This window comes from Corvus hawaiiensis, chromosome 10 (assembly GCF_020740725.1).
Source record: "Corvus hawaiiensis isolate bCorHaw1 chromosome 10, bCorHaw1.pri.cur, whole genome shotgun sequence".
In the NCBI taxonomy this organism is placed as follows: domain Eukaryota; kingdom Metazoa; phylum Chordata; class Aves; order Passeriformes; family Corvidae; genus Corvus; species Corvus hawaiiensis.
In genome coordinates, this window is record NC_063222.1 from 13660704 (window position 1) to 13676966 (window position 16263).

The window sequence follows — 16263 nt, forward strand, 5'->3', positions numbered from 1 at the left end:
GTCTAATTCTTCGAAGAGTTCCTTTTCAGATCAATGATTCACTGACTTCTGTGTAAGGAAAATCAGACCCTTAATCAGCAAGGAAGTGTAGTGTCAGTTCTAATGTGCAAGACCCAAACCATCAAAAGCATGTAAATGATAAAATACCAGTTTCTTTGTTTAGCTTCCCCACTTTATAAATAATGAATAACTAGTTGGTGTATGATTTAATCTTAAAATATTTTATTAAGCACTGATAATAATGCAGAAATCCATGTAATAAAACAACATTAGAAAAAGCTAAGTTAAACTGAGTTGCTATAAATATTGCACTTGGAATTCTTACTTTACGTACAAAACTCCTTTAAAAATTGGACAGTTATAAATTAACATCTTCCAAGTAACTGGAATTTGTATGTTTGAGATCAGATGACTGTGCTGCAGATCTTCAGCTTTCAGACTTAGGAGGGTCTGTTCTCATCTTGTACAGGTAATGGATTTCACTTTGTGCCAGGTGTGCTTAGGTGGATGGGAGGGAAGGAAGGGTCAGTGTGGTCTTACTGTTGGCAGTCAGTTGCACTTCCATGACTTATGCTAAGTTAAAATGATTTTTCATAACAGATGATAGAATGCAGCTGCAGAGTTCAATTTTGACATGTTTTATTTTTCAAGGCATTTAGGATCTTTGAGTTCTTGGTCTTAAAACTCATGACAAAGCTGTTGGGAAAGACTTTGCCTCTACCATCTTCTTCTACCTGGCCCATGATGATGTAGTTTAAACCTACAAGAGAGAGAAAAGGATTACGAGACAGAAATCTGGGGCATCGTAAGTATAGTTCTTTACCTGTGGTTTCTGTTCATTTGCACTGTTTGTTACCAATGCCTTCTAACATTTTTTCCTTCCAACCTGCAGAATGTACTTCCTACCCATCTTTGCCATGCTTGTTACACCACAAACTACAGTTACATAAAAATCAAGCAGATACACAGCTAAGTGTCTACTACATAATTAAATATATAGGGGATAGTTTTTAAATGTAGACTGTCAAGTGAGTCTGAAAGGCACTAGAAGTGTCTGTAAACACTGAGTAACCTAACCACTGTCACCCAGAGTGGAATGTGTCTTAATAATTTTGAATATTTTCACACTTGCTCAGTGTGAAAGCTTGTGGGTTAATGCCCCTAAGTGATAATGCACTTAAATCTTTTCATTCCCTTTCTCTCTCCAAAGATGTAAATATTGTCTAGATATATACAGAAGCATTCAGGCAAGGTGGACTTAATGAGTGGTAAGACCTGGCTTTGGAGAATTCAATTGGATCTGTGTATTTTTATGCCTTAGAAGGGTTGGGGATTTGCAAGTCTTGGGTTGGAAGGAATATAAAGGGATATAAACAGAAAAGTTCAGATATTAAGTAATAACTATTAAATAATTCATTGAGATTTAGGATGAGAAACGGAAGTGTGTGGTTTGGAGCCAGAAGTCTGCCTAAAAGGAGAGTTTGTTCCACCAAGGATATTACTATGTTTCCCAGTGTGTAGTTTTCAGATAACTAAAGGCAAAAGCTAATTTCTGATAATGATTTTTCACTTTGTTACTGCCCACTTTGAATTAATATGCTTAAGCACTGGTAGTATCTAGAATGATATCAGAGGTTTTTTGATGCTTATTAAATTGACTGTTTCCTGCTGTAGCTCCATTTATAGTCTCACGTTCTACCTGTTTACTTATGAGGCAGAGCTAAAAATGGTTTTATTTTTTACTTAGTTACTTCAATGAAAAATACTCGCAGTATTTCTTGTAACACCTTTGCCACAATTAACTGGAATTTATGTTGGTTGGTCTCTGTATAATACTATTTAAAGTAGCTTTTAGCAGTACTGGCTGTTTACAGATACAAAGTGGGCTTAATGCTTTCAGGAGATACACAACAGTGGAACTTGTTGATTTCTGCCATTTCCTGTGAGATACTGCTCTGCTAGGTTTAGCAGGCTGTTGTCTTTCCCTTCTAAATAACTGTGTATGAAAACTAGCTCCAAAATACACACATATAAAAACAAAGTCTATCTCAGCTTCATTTGAGAGACCCAAATCAGATTTTACCTTTCATCACATGGCTTTTAAAGAAAAAATGTTTTTCAAACTCCTTTGATCTAAGTGAGCCCAATTCTTTTTCAGTAAAACAGAAAAATGCAATAAAACCCTGGTTATTTTGAATTGATTGTAATACTAACTGCTGATTATAGAAAAAACTGCTGTAATTCTATTGATTTTTGTGGCTATATTTCAAATAGTAGTTTATATAACTGTTACCTTTTATAAACACACAAAGCAGTTATTACTGTGTACTTACCTCTTCTGATGAGAGGACACTGCTTACACACAACAAGAATCTTGGCACTCATATTCTTGCCAGCTTGCTGGATTGCTAAATTTCCCTCCTTATATACATTAATGATGGATATTGTTGCATGCAGACTGCCAGCCCGCGTTACTGCTGTGATTACCATTCCAGTTATTACTGGAAGAAAAGACATTTGATGTATTTGGTACATTTTTATTATTTTTACACATAAATTTTGAGGCATCATAAAAACTTATTAAGTATATTAGTCCCTAATAAGAAAACAAACAGTACTGGGAACATTTACTAAAAATATGAGTATCACTGCTAATAACTAACTCACTACTGTCAAATTTTGGTGGCACCAAATATGAAATTGTTCTACAATGTGTCAGTCTCTTGCAAGCCCAGTTCCCAGTTTGATTTCAGTTAAACAATACAATTTGATACTACTTTTAATGAGTCATTTTCAAATAGTGGAGAAGTTGATTTGAAACTCTTATAGCAAAAATCTGAATTCCCAGCTCTCTGACACTCCCAGGTGAGTAGCAGGGAATAGTTAACACCTTAAGAACTAGATTTTGATCTCTCTGAAGCCTGATACAAACTTGCTTTTTTAATCTGAATGTAGTTACCGATTAGACCATCCTATCTCCCAAAGACCTCTCAGTATGAAAATCAAGATACTTTCTTTTCCCTAGGATAACTAAATTAACTTGTAAGCCATCTTTATTTATCAAAAGGAAATAGTAATTGGTATTAACAATTTGGTTTCTTCTCAGGTCATCTTTTTAAACCAGATATTACATCCTAGGATAAATTAGATCTTCAATTACCAAGTATGTACAGCCAGATTTATTTTACAAAACTTCATAATTCACATTTTGGGATTTTGTAAATTTTTGCATTATCTTCCTTTAATGCAGACCTTTTAATTAAATAGAATGTTCAATCATGAGAGAATTGCGGATGTTAAAGTGCTGGGTTTTGCAGCTATATTTCTAGAAACAATAAAATGAAATGCATGATGAAAGAGGAATAGTTATTATTTTCTAAAATCACGAAGTCTGCAAATAAACTTAGAATAAATCATATTCTATGAATGACAGACTTCTTATTCTTACTTTAGGATATGCTTGCATTCACAGTAGCATATAAAATATTTTTACTTTCACTTCTGTCACGGAAAAGACTGAAAAATGTCAAGTATTTGACAGAAGGTGGGACAAGAGAATATTATTTATTACTGTGATGCTAGAGGAAAGAAACAAGCTTTATACAGTATCATTTACCATAAGCCACAAGAGCTGAGGTGTGGTCAGTAAGAGGAGATCATTTATGGTTTCGGTTTTTTCCCTGTTTCTTTTTGTGTTGGACCAGCCTGCACCAGTTGCAGATTAAAAGAGGCTGGTGGTCAAGGGTGGGAAGGGGCTGCCCTGAGTCCATCCTGACTCAGGGTACAGCCACAGCCCTCCACTGCTGCTTGGGCAACATCAGGCAAAGCTGCCCTCATATTCCTCAGACAGATTTCCTCAAATCTCATGGGATTAGCAGTGCAGTAACAGAGTCACATTAAAACAAACAAAGGGTGGTGGCAGGGAGTTTTCCCATCAAATTTCCAGGCATGTTATAGGGGATTAAAAAAAGCTTCCAGTATTAATATGGGAAAATACCCTGACACATAACTGAATAGATCAGCAGTGACAATGCCATCCTAATACACAGCAGACACCATTTTTCCTGATTGATTTATGTCTGTGTACAGATAGCAGTGCTTAAAAGCTTCATTCCTTCTAATTTCTTGTCAAATTATTTTGGAAATCTATACACTGAATTGTGGAACAGTCAGCAGGTGCAGCATAACATGTATTGGCTGGTTACAGAAAATGGACATGACAATACAGTAACTGAATTGATGAATCCTGCAGTTCTCTTACATTGCCATTTGCTTTTCAGATTGAGAAAGTATGTTTGTCTCAGATATCTGTGCAGTGCCTATTTCAGAGTATCACCAAGAATGTACTGAATGAAACACAGATAGTAATGTCAGATACATACATGAGGTGGTGTAAAAATGCAGCCTATATATTAATGTTAACTCAGAACTACATCTGGTAAAATTTCCTTGAGTCTAAAAACACAGTAGAAAATGAATTATTAAAAAGAAATTTTGCTCCCTTACCAAAGTTGCTTGAACAATAATTGCTTTCCAGAGTCCCACTCCTTTTACACTTCTGCTGGCACAGGGCAACTGTAGGTTTCACAACTTTTTGAAGAGCAAAAAGTAAATTGAAATTGAAATGAAGCATTTGATACAAATGCAAAGCACTATGTTTTAAAAACGACAAGAAGAAAGATGAATAATCCTGATGTATACATGAACTAGACCTGGCATTTCATGGGATGAACACAGTAGCAATATGCCTTTTCTCTGCTGTCACCTCCATTTCATCCCCTTTTCAGGTGTCTCAGCTGTGTCTGTTCTAGTGACCTGAGAGAATGGGATGTTACACAAGATTTGCATGGGATCTTAAATCTGTAACTCACTGCTGTTGCCATACAGCCCTAGTAGAACACTTGAAGTATCACAACATGATATTACAGTAACGCTTCCGAGGGAGGGGGTGGCCTTTTATTGGAAATTACTGCACTGTGGTGAAAGGGATCAGAGTTCAAATTCCTGACCTTTTTTCCCCAAATTTTTCACATAGCTTCATGTCAGGTAGTGCTGCATAGTTTTTCTTCATGACAATTTGAAACACAATGTTTGAAGTATGTATTTAACATTAGGGTTTGACATTTCCTTTCTGAAATGGAATGCTTTTTTTATAAACAACTGAATACACTTGGCATCTTTTTCCTGCTTGGGTGGATGTTCATCATCTCTGTGTGTCATTCTGTGTAACATGTTGGGATGCAGTACTTTAAGGCTTTTAAGTCCTTTTCAAATTTGTTTGGAATTGGTCAGTGACATATTTGTTGGAAACATGGAGGTGACACTGACAGATTTTTAAAAAACCCACAGATCCCTATATAGCCCTAATTTCCAAGAAAAACTGAATTAGTTATGACAAGTATTTTTGCAGTTTACTTTATTTTAGAACGGAGAATTTTGAGAATGTTTTATTCAGCCTATATTTTTTGAAAAAGAACTTCTGAGTAATTTTTAATCAGTAATTTATACTTTTATACTTGTACTTCTTTTTAATTGAATTGAGTCTTTATATAATTTTCCAAGTTTCTAAGAATGAACCAAATTATATCAAAATTACTTTGTTTTTAGTGCAATGACCATGACTGTTAGAAGATCTGCACTGTTCATCATTTTGCCTTTCAAATCCAAAGTTTAAAGGTTGGGCTTCATATTTTTTATTTATTTTGGGTTGGCTTGTTTCTTTTTAAAGAACAAGTTACTATGTCAATGGTACAGGTCCGACAAGTGCTTCCTATCTCAGTGCTACACAAAGCACACCAAAATTTAAGAATTTAATGTTCCTTGAGCGTTTCAAGTTAGTGTCCATAGTAGGAGGGTAGGAAATCCAGCAGGTAGATGAGTTCCAGGCACATGCCAGCATGGTAGCTGCTAAAAATTTATTGAGGTGCTCTGATTTTTCTAAATTTAAAATTGGGATTATGCATTACAAAATATTTGTTTGGTCCTTTTAGGGCACTTTTCTTTCTTTCTTCTGCTTTTTTTTAAATTTTTTTTTTTAGTTTAATAAATTTTGCTTGGTGACCAACTTTGCTATGGTTTTTCAGTAGAGGCTGTCTCTGTTTGTAAGGTACTTTAGCAAAACGTGAACTGGAGAAGAACTGAAATAGAAGTTCAGTTGACTACCACTTCTCATGTAGCCACACTGACAGGAAAATGCATGACTTGATCCAATGATATAAGGAAGTCAATTACCTCACCACAGGTATTGGATTAATCTTCATTACTTTTACAAATGTATTTATAGCATTTATTTATTTCTGCAAGTACTAATATTTTTATGTTACATAAAGATTGACGTAATTCTTGAAAGAGCCTACTAAAGTTTAATATTTTATTCATGCCTGGAGTTCTGTGCAAGTTTAAACAGATCTGATTTGCAAGATAATAAGCTGAGTTTATTTGAACTGGACACTTTGGAATGCCAATAATTGCTCAGAAATGTAACTAAACTGTAGAGGTTTGGTTTGCTTTGGTTTGTTTTGAAGATCAGAAATGCCTACCCTGTGCAAAACTGATCAGACCTTGAAAGGACTTCTTATTTCCGTCTGCCTGACAAGTCTTTTTGAACACCTTCCCTCTGTTGTCCTCTCTCAGATGAATCTGCATGTTTTTATTTTCTAACACTGATGTTGTCACGAAAATTGATTTGGAGTTAATTGGTACAGTTCACCTCTCTTGGCTGAACACAGCACAGGGTTATTGACAGCCTGGGTTACTTGAGACCAAGTGTTTGAACCAACAACTTCGTTAAGAAGTGCTTTAGAGTGAAAAAGAACTGAATTATTTAGAGTAAGAGTCACATAATAATGATTTACAGGTCATTATGGTTTCATTTTTATAATGTTTATTTTAATCTATTTTAAATACCTTCATTAGCAGTATTTAAGCACCACAGCTTCTTGGTTTCCTGCTGACAAGCCATCGCTGCCCTGACTTTTGATGTGTTTTAAGTACAAATCAGGTTATGTCTTGGAAAAACATCATAAATAATTTGGTTTTCTCCTATAATTGTGTCTGAAATCTCTCACATTCAGGTTATAGAAATTCTAAGAGTTTATCCCCTCAGTATCTCAGTAATGAGGTATTTTTGGTGATACCTTCAGAGAAATCCAACTCTGATCTTTCATACATGCTGTCTAGTCTTAAATATAAAAGGAGACTTATTTTTAGTGAGACATATTTCTCTGTAAGTTCCAATCCCTGAATATTTTCAAATAAAAATTATTCTTGGAGAGTGTCATATTGACAGGGTGTTGACAGAACCTGAAGAGGGTTCAGGTGGCTTCCATACCAATTTTGCTTGATCTTAATAACTATATGAAGAAAAATACAGTAAGATTTTTACATATCAACTTGTATAGGAGAAAGAGTTCCTTTAAATAAAACTATTTCCTGAAATATTCGGAACTTCTTATTCAAATGAAATTTGCTTATCCATTCTTCTACGGAATGTGTTAGTTAACTGTCCAAAATTGAGAAGAGACAGGAAAATTTTCTCAGATTGAGTAAGTTACTTTTACACTGAACTCTTGCCTGGATAGATTTCATTTCAATATGTTAAGTAGATTCTCCCTTGAGTATATTATGGTACTCCCTTGAGTATATTAATTTTAATTAATTCCTTCAACATTTGAAATACTAACAAACCATAAACATGTGATTTTTAGCATATTTTCTATTTTGTATTTCTGTAACTCTCTCCTGGAATAATTAATTTTTCTAAGAAATGAAATAAAGCCAGTAAGACTTACTTGAGGTAGCAGGGACTGTTGTGGTTGTAGGCGGAACTGTAGTTGTGGGTAACTTTTTTGGTCTAAATTTATAATGGCCAATAAAACCATCAGCTGTTAAGCTTAAATCAGATAAAAACTGAACAAGCAACTCATTTTTCTCAGACAGAATAGGCCTAAAATAGAAAAAGAAAATATTTCCATTCTTTTGGATGTCAAAGCCAAAAAGCATAAATAACATTCTTTAAAAATACAAAAAATACTCCAGACTACTACTGAAAGATATGTGGTTCTTTGCTGGCATGTCACACACTGGTGTTTTGAGGATGAAACTCATTTCCATGAATCACCTAAAACTCTGATTCCTGAAGTTTATGTCAATATGAGTATTGTTAAGTTCTTCTGTGTGAATTCACTGCAGACTTCACTTCCATAAAATGGAAGTGGTCAGATTAGGAAAGTAGGAAAATACATTGAAGAAATCCTCAGTACACAGGGGAAGTAAGTAAATGTTTGGTTTTTTAAAAAATTTGGTTTTGTTTAATAAAAAAGATACTGCACAGTTGGAAGGACCTATGAAAAATCATACAGTATTGGATTCTGCAACTCTTCGACAAACCCACCAAAAATAAAATGGTTTGGGTTATTATTTCTGTGGGCTCACTTTTTGTTAATGATTGGATTTGATTATTAAGGACTTCTTCAAAACACTTAATGAGGTCTTTGAAGTAAAAACTTGTCATCATTTCCCATTTTTTTGGCAGATTTTCAGAAATCAGTTTACTCTGATGGCAGAGTCTGACATAACCAAAAGTAAGGGGCTGGTTAACTGGAATTCTCTGGATTTACAGCTGCCATGGTGGTTGCCCAGACTAGACTTCCCTCGCTGCAGTATTGACACAGCCTGTGGACATAGGAGGGCACTGATATATCAGCTGCCAACAGCTTTGTTCTGCTTCCTGAACACCAGCACTATAAGGCCAAATCTGAAAAATCTGTCCCAGTCTGTGTATCCTGTCTTTTTAAAAAGTGGCTGAGAGGAAAATGAGTCAGATAAAGTGAGGAATGAGCCAAGGGGCTAGAGAGCTCAGCTGGATCCTTGTACTTCAGTATCTATAATGAAAACATACATATTATGTTAATGTTCAGCTACCATTACTATTGGTGCTTTATCAATAGCATTGGGATTAGCATTGGTGTTGTTAGACAGTGGTCTGATGAGGCTCATGGGACAGGAGACAACATGGGTTGGAGCCAGGGTTAGTCATGGAGAGAGAGAATAGAGAAAACGTAGAGAGAGACAAGATACTAAGCAATTTCTAGATGTTCAGTTGGAGGTAGAAAATGCCATGTTTAATTTAAATAATAAAATCTTTTAGAAGCTTAGTACAAAACTGTTGGGGAAGATGAAACAGGAAAGCCTTGGAAATATGATTGCCTGACAAAAGATTTTGGGAATATGAAAACTACAGGCAACATCGAAATGAAAGCCACTTTTGAAATACCAGGTCTTAGTTACTGAACAACTGGAAAACAATGGTATGGCCACTGAAGTAATCCCCTCTTGATGGAACAATACCCTCTGCTTGCAGGCAGGTCCAAGGGTCAGAGCAGACCCTACTAGCTCAGCAGAAGGGGTCCAAAGAGTAGTTTTTAGAAGTTAAGATGTAACACTCTATGGTAATATAAGAACTCTTATAGGCTGTATGTAAATGCTATAGGATTTGTATCTTGTATTAGATTGGTTAGTGACAATTAGAATATTCAGTGCAGAAGATGATTTATTGTATTGTAACCAGGACTTCAGACATTCTCATTCTCACTTCTATTCATTCTCTCTTCTATTCATTCCTCTCTTCCACTTCTACTCTTGCTCCTACTCTCTCTCTCTCTCTCTCTCACCCGTTCACTCTCTTGCTCTCTTGGGCCTGCTCAGAGCTGAGTCTACCAGCTCTGAGCAGTGCCCCAATACCCACGCCCTTTACAATAAACCGGCTGTGTCCCAAGACCTGCCTATAGAGATCTCTCGTCTCCATCCGTCACCGTCTACGTCCGGCCGTCCCGACTGGACCCCAGAACCCCCTTAACCTACACAAAACTGTTAGCAAAATGACACATAGTGGTAGTGAAGTTCACAATTAAAGGAAGTTACTTACGCTGGTGGACTGTCTCCACAGTACTTCCCAATTCTTTTAGCATCATTGATTTCCCCACCATTAAACACTGCAACATAGTCATATCTGCAGTAGTTGTCTCTCTCCACATCAAACTTCTCGAACTTCAACTCTATTAGCTAAAGGGAAAATGGAAATAACTCATTAAGGTTTTGACATGCAGAATTTATTAATACTTCTTGTAGTAAATGACATCTTCATATGAAGTACTATTTAATTTTTCTTTCTATAAAGGAAAATTCCTTAATCCACTTAATTGTAAAGTATTTTAATCCACATGGCCTCTCCAACTAATAGTTCAGCATATGACTCTAATATTCTGTAAAATGTTTTCTTAAATGTATGCAAGTAGCTTCTGATAGTTATTTTTCTGAGTGAATTATAGTAGGTGTTAGGTGTTACAATGCTCTTAAAATAACTACAGCCAAATGTAAATGACAGAAAAGGGGCTTTTAATGTCATTGCATCATTCAAGATATGCTAAAGAAAAAGCAAAGGCAACGTTGATACGAGCCATTTCACTGACTTCATTAACAGCACGGCCTGAATCACTGTGGTTGCCAATGCTGTGTATACGTGATGCAGAATTAAAAACATTAGAAATTAAAATGTTGATAAAAAGAAAATTAGCACATAGTAAGACTAAAATCAAGAGAAAGTAAGTACTTAAAAGAATTGTGTTTCCATGTCAGATTTCCATAATTGTTGAGGCTTTACAAGTCATAAATGAGAACTAGTATAACTCTGGTATTTCCAGTACTTATGCTTATCTCCAATGACTTTTATTTATGGAATTTTATACTTAAGGAAGAAAAACAATGTACAAGAAAACAGAAATGGAATCTGCTACTCTGAAATGAAGTCCTGCAGAATGACTCTGTCAGTCATATGTGGCAAGGAAGGGAAACACAGCCTAACTGCTGCATGGAAACCGAGGTAATATATGCATTTAGGTTGCTTCTTTAGATGAAGCACAACAGTATTTAAATCACCTTCCCATAAATAGCACAAATAAGTTGAATGACAACACTGATTTGTGTTGACTGTCGATCAACCTTTTTAAAGGTCTGACTCAAAGAAAGATGGTATTAAATCTTCTAAGACTGTACAAAGAAAAAGAAGTCATTTGTACATGGCATATACTTAATTTGATTTACTGACGTAGTAATGATAGCCTGTTATCACCTGATGTGTTAGTTTTGCTTGGATATAGTTTTCCACTATTAAGATGTTTAAGGCATAATTTTGTTTCCCATGAAGTATAAGTAACCCTGGGGGACTTGGTTTCAGAGATGACTAACAGGCTTGTTTCAAAACCCTCAGTATCATGATGAAAAAATGCACTTTAAATAGAATACCCATCTGAATAACATGCTTGTGATGAAAAAAGATGGTATAGAAAGAAGTAATGCAACTGGGAATGGAAATGCTGAATTTTTCCATAGCAGGCAAAAGAGCAGGCCATAATAACAACTTTACTGTTGTTCAATAAGTGCACTTTGCACTAATAAGTATTTCATGGTAGAATAGAAGCTCCTCATAATCAGGTGAAGCTCCTTCATCTTCTGTAATAAATGAAGCAATTGGTTTGTATTTGAAGCAACAAAATAAGAGTGCCTTGTTTTATTGCTCACGTGCTTATGAAAGGCAAATAGAGACAATGGCACCTAAATTCTGGCAAATGGAAGACTGGGGAGCTTGTTATGGGCACTTGAAGAGAGATGCTTATTCACTACTTCATGGAAAATGGCTTTTGTCACTGTCAAAATTCTGCCTTTTTTTCATGCAAACAACCATTGTTGCAGTACATGAATAATATATATTTGGGAACAGGTAGATTTATGGAATAGAATCATCAAAAGGCACAGGATATAATGCTCTTATTTTTATGCCTATATAGCCTTTCTTAAATCTTCACTATGAGCTTAGGAAAAGTTCTTAGGCTTATTGAGAGACATTTGGAAAGAACCAAAGTAATCTGCAGTTTACAGATACGGGTTTAAAAATCACTGCCTATCTATAGGATTGTTAAATGACCTGTATCTAGCAAACAAGGAATGTGGATTAAAAAGGACTACAGGAAAGACTAAGCTGACACACTGCTTCAGTTCAAGGGAGGAACTGTCTTGGTAAATGGAAAAGTAGGAAAGATCAGAAGAATATATTTATCTGGGGCAGCTTTTTTTATTTCAAGGATTAGTCATGAGCAGAAGAGGAAGAGGAAAGTTGTCTTTATATGTAAATGAATTTTAAAAGCTGGATGTGGCAAGAAAAGCAACCTACCAAACATGCTTGTCAACCAAAACATTCAATCATTGTAGACCTCCTGCTAGGATACAGAGCAGATGGCTCAGTGGCAACCAGAAAATGTGCAGCTAGGATTGAGATTAGCCCTACAGTGTAGGGAACACACTTGTGTTTGCAATGCATGGCACAAGAGCCCTCTCAGTCTGCTGTCACATCTCCTCAGGTCTTAATGAAGTGGTAACATATGCTCTCATAGCATCTGGCTAATTAAGCAAGCATGTTATGTGGAGCCTTCAAAAAACAAAAAAGAAACAAACTGCTTTTAATAAACTCATCAGCTCTACCTGGGTACCTCAATAATAAACTGCAGCAACACCAAAAATGCTCAAATGTTGTTAGACTTAAATGCAGCACTGATCATCATCATGTTTGGTGCTGAGATGATCACCTGCCCTAACTTAATTTGCATGGTATTTTTTAAATTAGCAAAAAAACTTTTAAACCCCCCTGGTTTAAAAGCGTCACCAATCACAGAAGCTTTAATGGGTTTCATTTAGGGGAGAATACTAGAGCGTGGCCCTGCTGAGGAAGCACAGGAGCCACGGGGACGAGACAGGAGAGGAAGGTGGGATGGTCGGAGCGTAGCTGTGCCCGTGCTCACTGCCCCTGCCCAGCCTGGTATCAGCCAGGTGGCATTGCAGTATCCCAGGGCAGCGCGGGCAGCCGGCTGCTCTGAGGTGTTGGTCCCTGCAGGCACTGGAAGCTGAGCTGTGCCAGTAGGGCGATGGCAGCGCCTTACCTGGTTCTTCGGGGCCACGATGTGCCAGGAACAGGTGACTCCCGCGGGGTAGTCCCGCTCTGGCCAGTTGGGCGTGTGAAAGGAGCCCGACGGCTTCTGCAGTCGTCCCCCGCAGTACTGGTCCCCTGCAATGCAGCACAGCGCGCTGCCCTGAGCACGGCGGGAGCGGGAGCTGGTGCCGCCCCGAGGTGCTGCAGGGCCTCGCTGAGGGAGCCCGGCCGCCGCTGCCACAGCCCCACCACAGACACGGCCGAGCCCTCCGGCTCAGCTGGGGGCACCTCTGGGAAAACACAGTTAATAAAGGGCAGCAAAACAAAGGGAGAGGAGCATTCCTGCAAATACTGGGGCTGGAGGAGGAGGAGAAGCTGGAGGTACTGGAGGAGCCATCCCCGCAGCCCATGGGGCAGCGGTGGTGGGGCTGACAGGCATTCCCAAAGGAACTGCAGCCTGTGGTGTTCCTGATGGAGAAGGGTCTTTTTCTTCCTCTCCTGCCCTCGGTTCCAAATTAAAGAACTCCATCAGGTATGTAATCCTTATTTACAATATTATTATGAACCTTCTTGATTAAATTAACTGTATTGGGTCACAGTTATTTAATATATCTTTCAAGAAATCATTGATACAAGGTTACAACTTGAAGGGCTGATAAATTACTCATCACCTGCACTGTGTCTGTCCAACAATCTGTCTAGTCTGATATTATCCAATAGCAAAAACCTTGAAAAAGAGTTACTAACTAGGGCAGTACCACCTCCTTCTGACCTCCCAGCCTCTCACTGGTCATACTCTTCCCAAGCACCAGGCAATGCCTTTATGTTTAATAATACCTGATGAATTTTGCTTTGATATGTTTTTTTAAGTGTTTTTAAACCAGGGTAGAAATGGGCAATCCACAATATCCCCTGGCACAGCATTCTACCTCTGGGCCACAGAGAAAAAGCTCCCTCTCCTTTCCTTCGCAGTCATTTGCTTGTCTGGTTTTTATATCGGAAGAGATGGACTGTGGTCCCCATTCACCTTCTCCATACCAGTCATGACTTTAAAGCCCTCTCCTACAGTCCCTTTGACCTTCTCTTTTCCAGCATGAAGAAGTTCATGCTGTGCAGTTGATCTTTGTGTATGTGATGTTCTTTTAACTCTATCATACTTGTTGTCTCTGATTCCTTCTGATAATTTTATCATATTCAGTTCTGAGATGGGAACATCAGAAAGGCACACTTTATTCAAGATGTACATGCATTATGGATTTATAACGGCATAATTTTTTGTTGTTATTGTTTGGTCTTTATTTTATTTTGTAAAAATTTTAAGTTTCTGTTTCTTTTTTGATACCTATTAAGCACTGGATTGATGCTCAGCTACTGTTTTCATAAATCATCTATTTTAAACCTAACATCTCATTCCAAAACAGTAACAGTCCAGAACCTGCTGTACTGTACACAAAGTTAGGGTGTTTTCCCCTTTTTTGCAACATTTATCTATATTGAATTTCATCTGCCCTTTTAATGACTAGCTATTGCCAGTTTACTACTAGGCACAGTTCTTCCACTACTCAGACTAGTCAGCCTTTCTCTTTACTGCTTGATTAACTACGATGGCTAAACAGTTACACTTTGCTAAGCAATGTAATTAATAAATACGTTGAATAGCACATCCTTAATATCTCTGGCACCATATCTTTTTAAGCAATAATGTGGCTCTGCATAGAGCTGTACAGTTATATTTGTCTTTAGCACATATAATGAATGGTTAATTACCTCTTTCATGTGGTTCTGCTGCAGAAAACTTTGCAATGAATCCACTTCCAGCAGTATTGGCATCTGAAGTCATCTGCACCAACATTTTATTGCTGCTGGATACAAGGGCACCTGGTTTCACAGTACCACAGAACCTGCCGATGCGCTGTCCATTGGCATGGCCATTGTATATATCCACAAAATCATATCGGCACAGATTGTCACTTTCCAGGTCTAAATATCGAAAAGAAAGAACCACCACTTTTCCCTCTGGGACCTGCAGAGAGAGGGAAGGATGGAGAGATGCATCTGGAAGTGTGACCACGTGTCTATTGCATCCTACTGTTTGCATGACTGTTTTCACACCCTTCACTTCCTCTCAGGTAAGCTCTGTCTGTCAACTATATTCCAGGCAAAGCAGTTTTTAAAGTAACTTGGACCAATCCTAAATACAAAGCTCTGGCCATCTCTTGCTATTATCTTATTTCTGATCCAGAGTATCCTCTAGGCTCATGCAGTTAATTATAAACCAGTTCAGCTTGCCGTGTTTCTCTTATTTTCTGCTGAAAGTATGGAATCAGCCATGCAGCTCCCTGTCACCAAGTAAGGTGAGGAGGATGAGATTAATATGAAAAAAGCATGGAACAAGCAATTTACCATTTTAAACAAACAAAATGGCATCTCTTTCTGATTTGTGTTACCAAGTTTCATAGTTTGAAGGATGTTTTTTATTTACTGACACACAGATTTATAAATAAAAATGGAAACTTTACAGCTAACTGTACAACCCTAATATTTAGTTACTGGAGTGGCTGCAGTGAAAGAATTATATTTGGGAAGACAACTATAAACAGAGAATTCAAAAGAACCATTAGTGGGTGTCTTCAATATAGAAGAGAGCTTTGTTTTCTGAAACATCTGAGGAAACATAAGACAGGGCAAATCTTACATGTCTGCATCTGTGGACATTGCAAAAGAGACGAGTACAGGGAAGGATGTAAATTAAGAGAACATAATAGTTTACAAAGAGGAGAACATTTCCTGGGATACAGTTACAAGCTTTTAAGAGAAAAAGCAGCATACTGAGAAGTGAAAACTATTCTAATAAAGCACTTAACGCTGTGTAGCAGAACCAGAAGAAGGGAAACTATTTTAAAGTATAGAGGGACCCTAGACAGGCAAGTGTAATTATCTTCGTTCAATCCATATCATGGTAGAGTGGTTAGCTATTAAAATAATTGCAGCTGTTCTGCTTTACTGAGACACTACTATAATTTTCTGCTTTAAACACACACTTAATATATCTGCATTAAGTTCATATTTAAGCCATGTTATTTAAGAGTTCATGAATTTTTTTCATTCCTTAACAGCGACTCATTTTAAAACACTGGTTTGAAATAAACTAAAACTAAACTGTTCCTATATGAAATTGTCAAACTTTTCTAACATTGAGTCTCAACAGTTAAAAATTGCTTGTCAAGTATAGATGGAAGTGCTATAAATGAAAGTGACTGCTTAACCCACAGAAGATACTAACA

At 37.1% G+C, this 16263-nt stretch overlaps 1 protein-coding gene and 1 long non-coding RNA gene across 10 annotated transcripts in view; one reads left to right on the top strand and one right to left on the bottom strand.

The window, feature by feature from the left end:
- Positions 1-200: 200 nt before the first annotated feature.
- PCOLCE2 (procollagen C-endopeptidase enhancer 2) overlaps positions 201-16263 on the bottom strand; it is a 51320-nt gene continuing 35257 nt past the window's right edge. For both annotated transcript variants that reach the window (XM_048314093.1, XM_048314094.1), the window contains exons 3-9: positions 14747-15002; positions 12990-13114; positions 9926-10062; positions 7791-7945; positions 4507-4590; positions 2334-2501; positions 201-760 (exon numbers count right to left, since the gene is read on the bottom strand). In XM_048314093.1, coding sequence (XP_048170050.1) covers positions 624-760; positions 2334-2501; positions 4507-4590; positions 7791-7945; positions 9926-10062; positions 12990-13114; positions 14747-15002 — 1062 coding nt within the window. In that variant the 3' untranslated portion in view covers positions 201-623. The remainder of the gene's footprint in view (positions 761-2333; positions 2502-4506; positions 4591-7790; positions 7946-9925; positions 10063-12989; positions 13115-14746; positions 15003-16263) is intronic.
- The window catches only part of LOC125330681, a 34736-nt gene continuing 24518 nt past the window's right edge, over positions 6046-16263 (top strand). For 4 of the 8 annotated variants that reach the window (XR_007205680.1, XR_007205678.1, XR_007205683.1 and 1 more), the window contains exons 1-3: positions 6046-6241; positions 10751-10879; positions 14771-15108. This is a non-coding gene — a long non-coding RNA (uncharacterized LOC125330681). Of the gene's footprint in view, positions 6242-10750; positions 10880-13080; positions 13512-14770; positions 15109-16263 lie in introns of those variants that run through there. The other 4 variants (XR_007205681.1, XR_007205679.1, XR_007205682.1 and 1 more) reach the window with 2 other exon arrangements.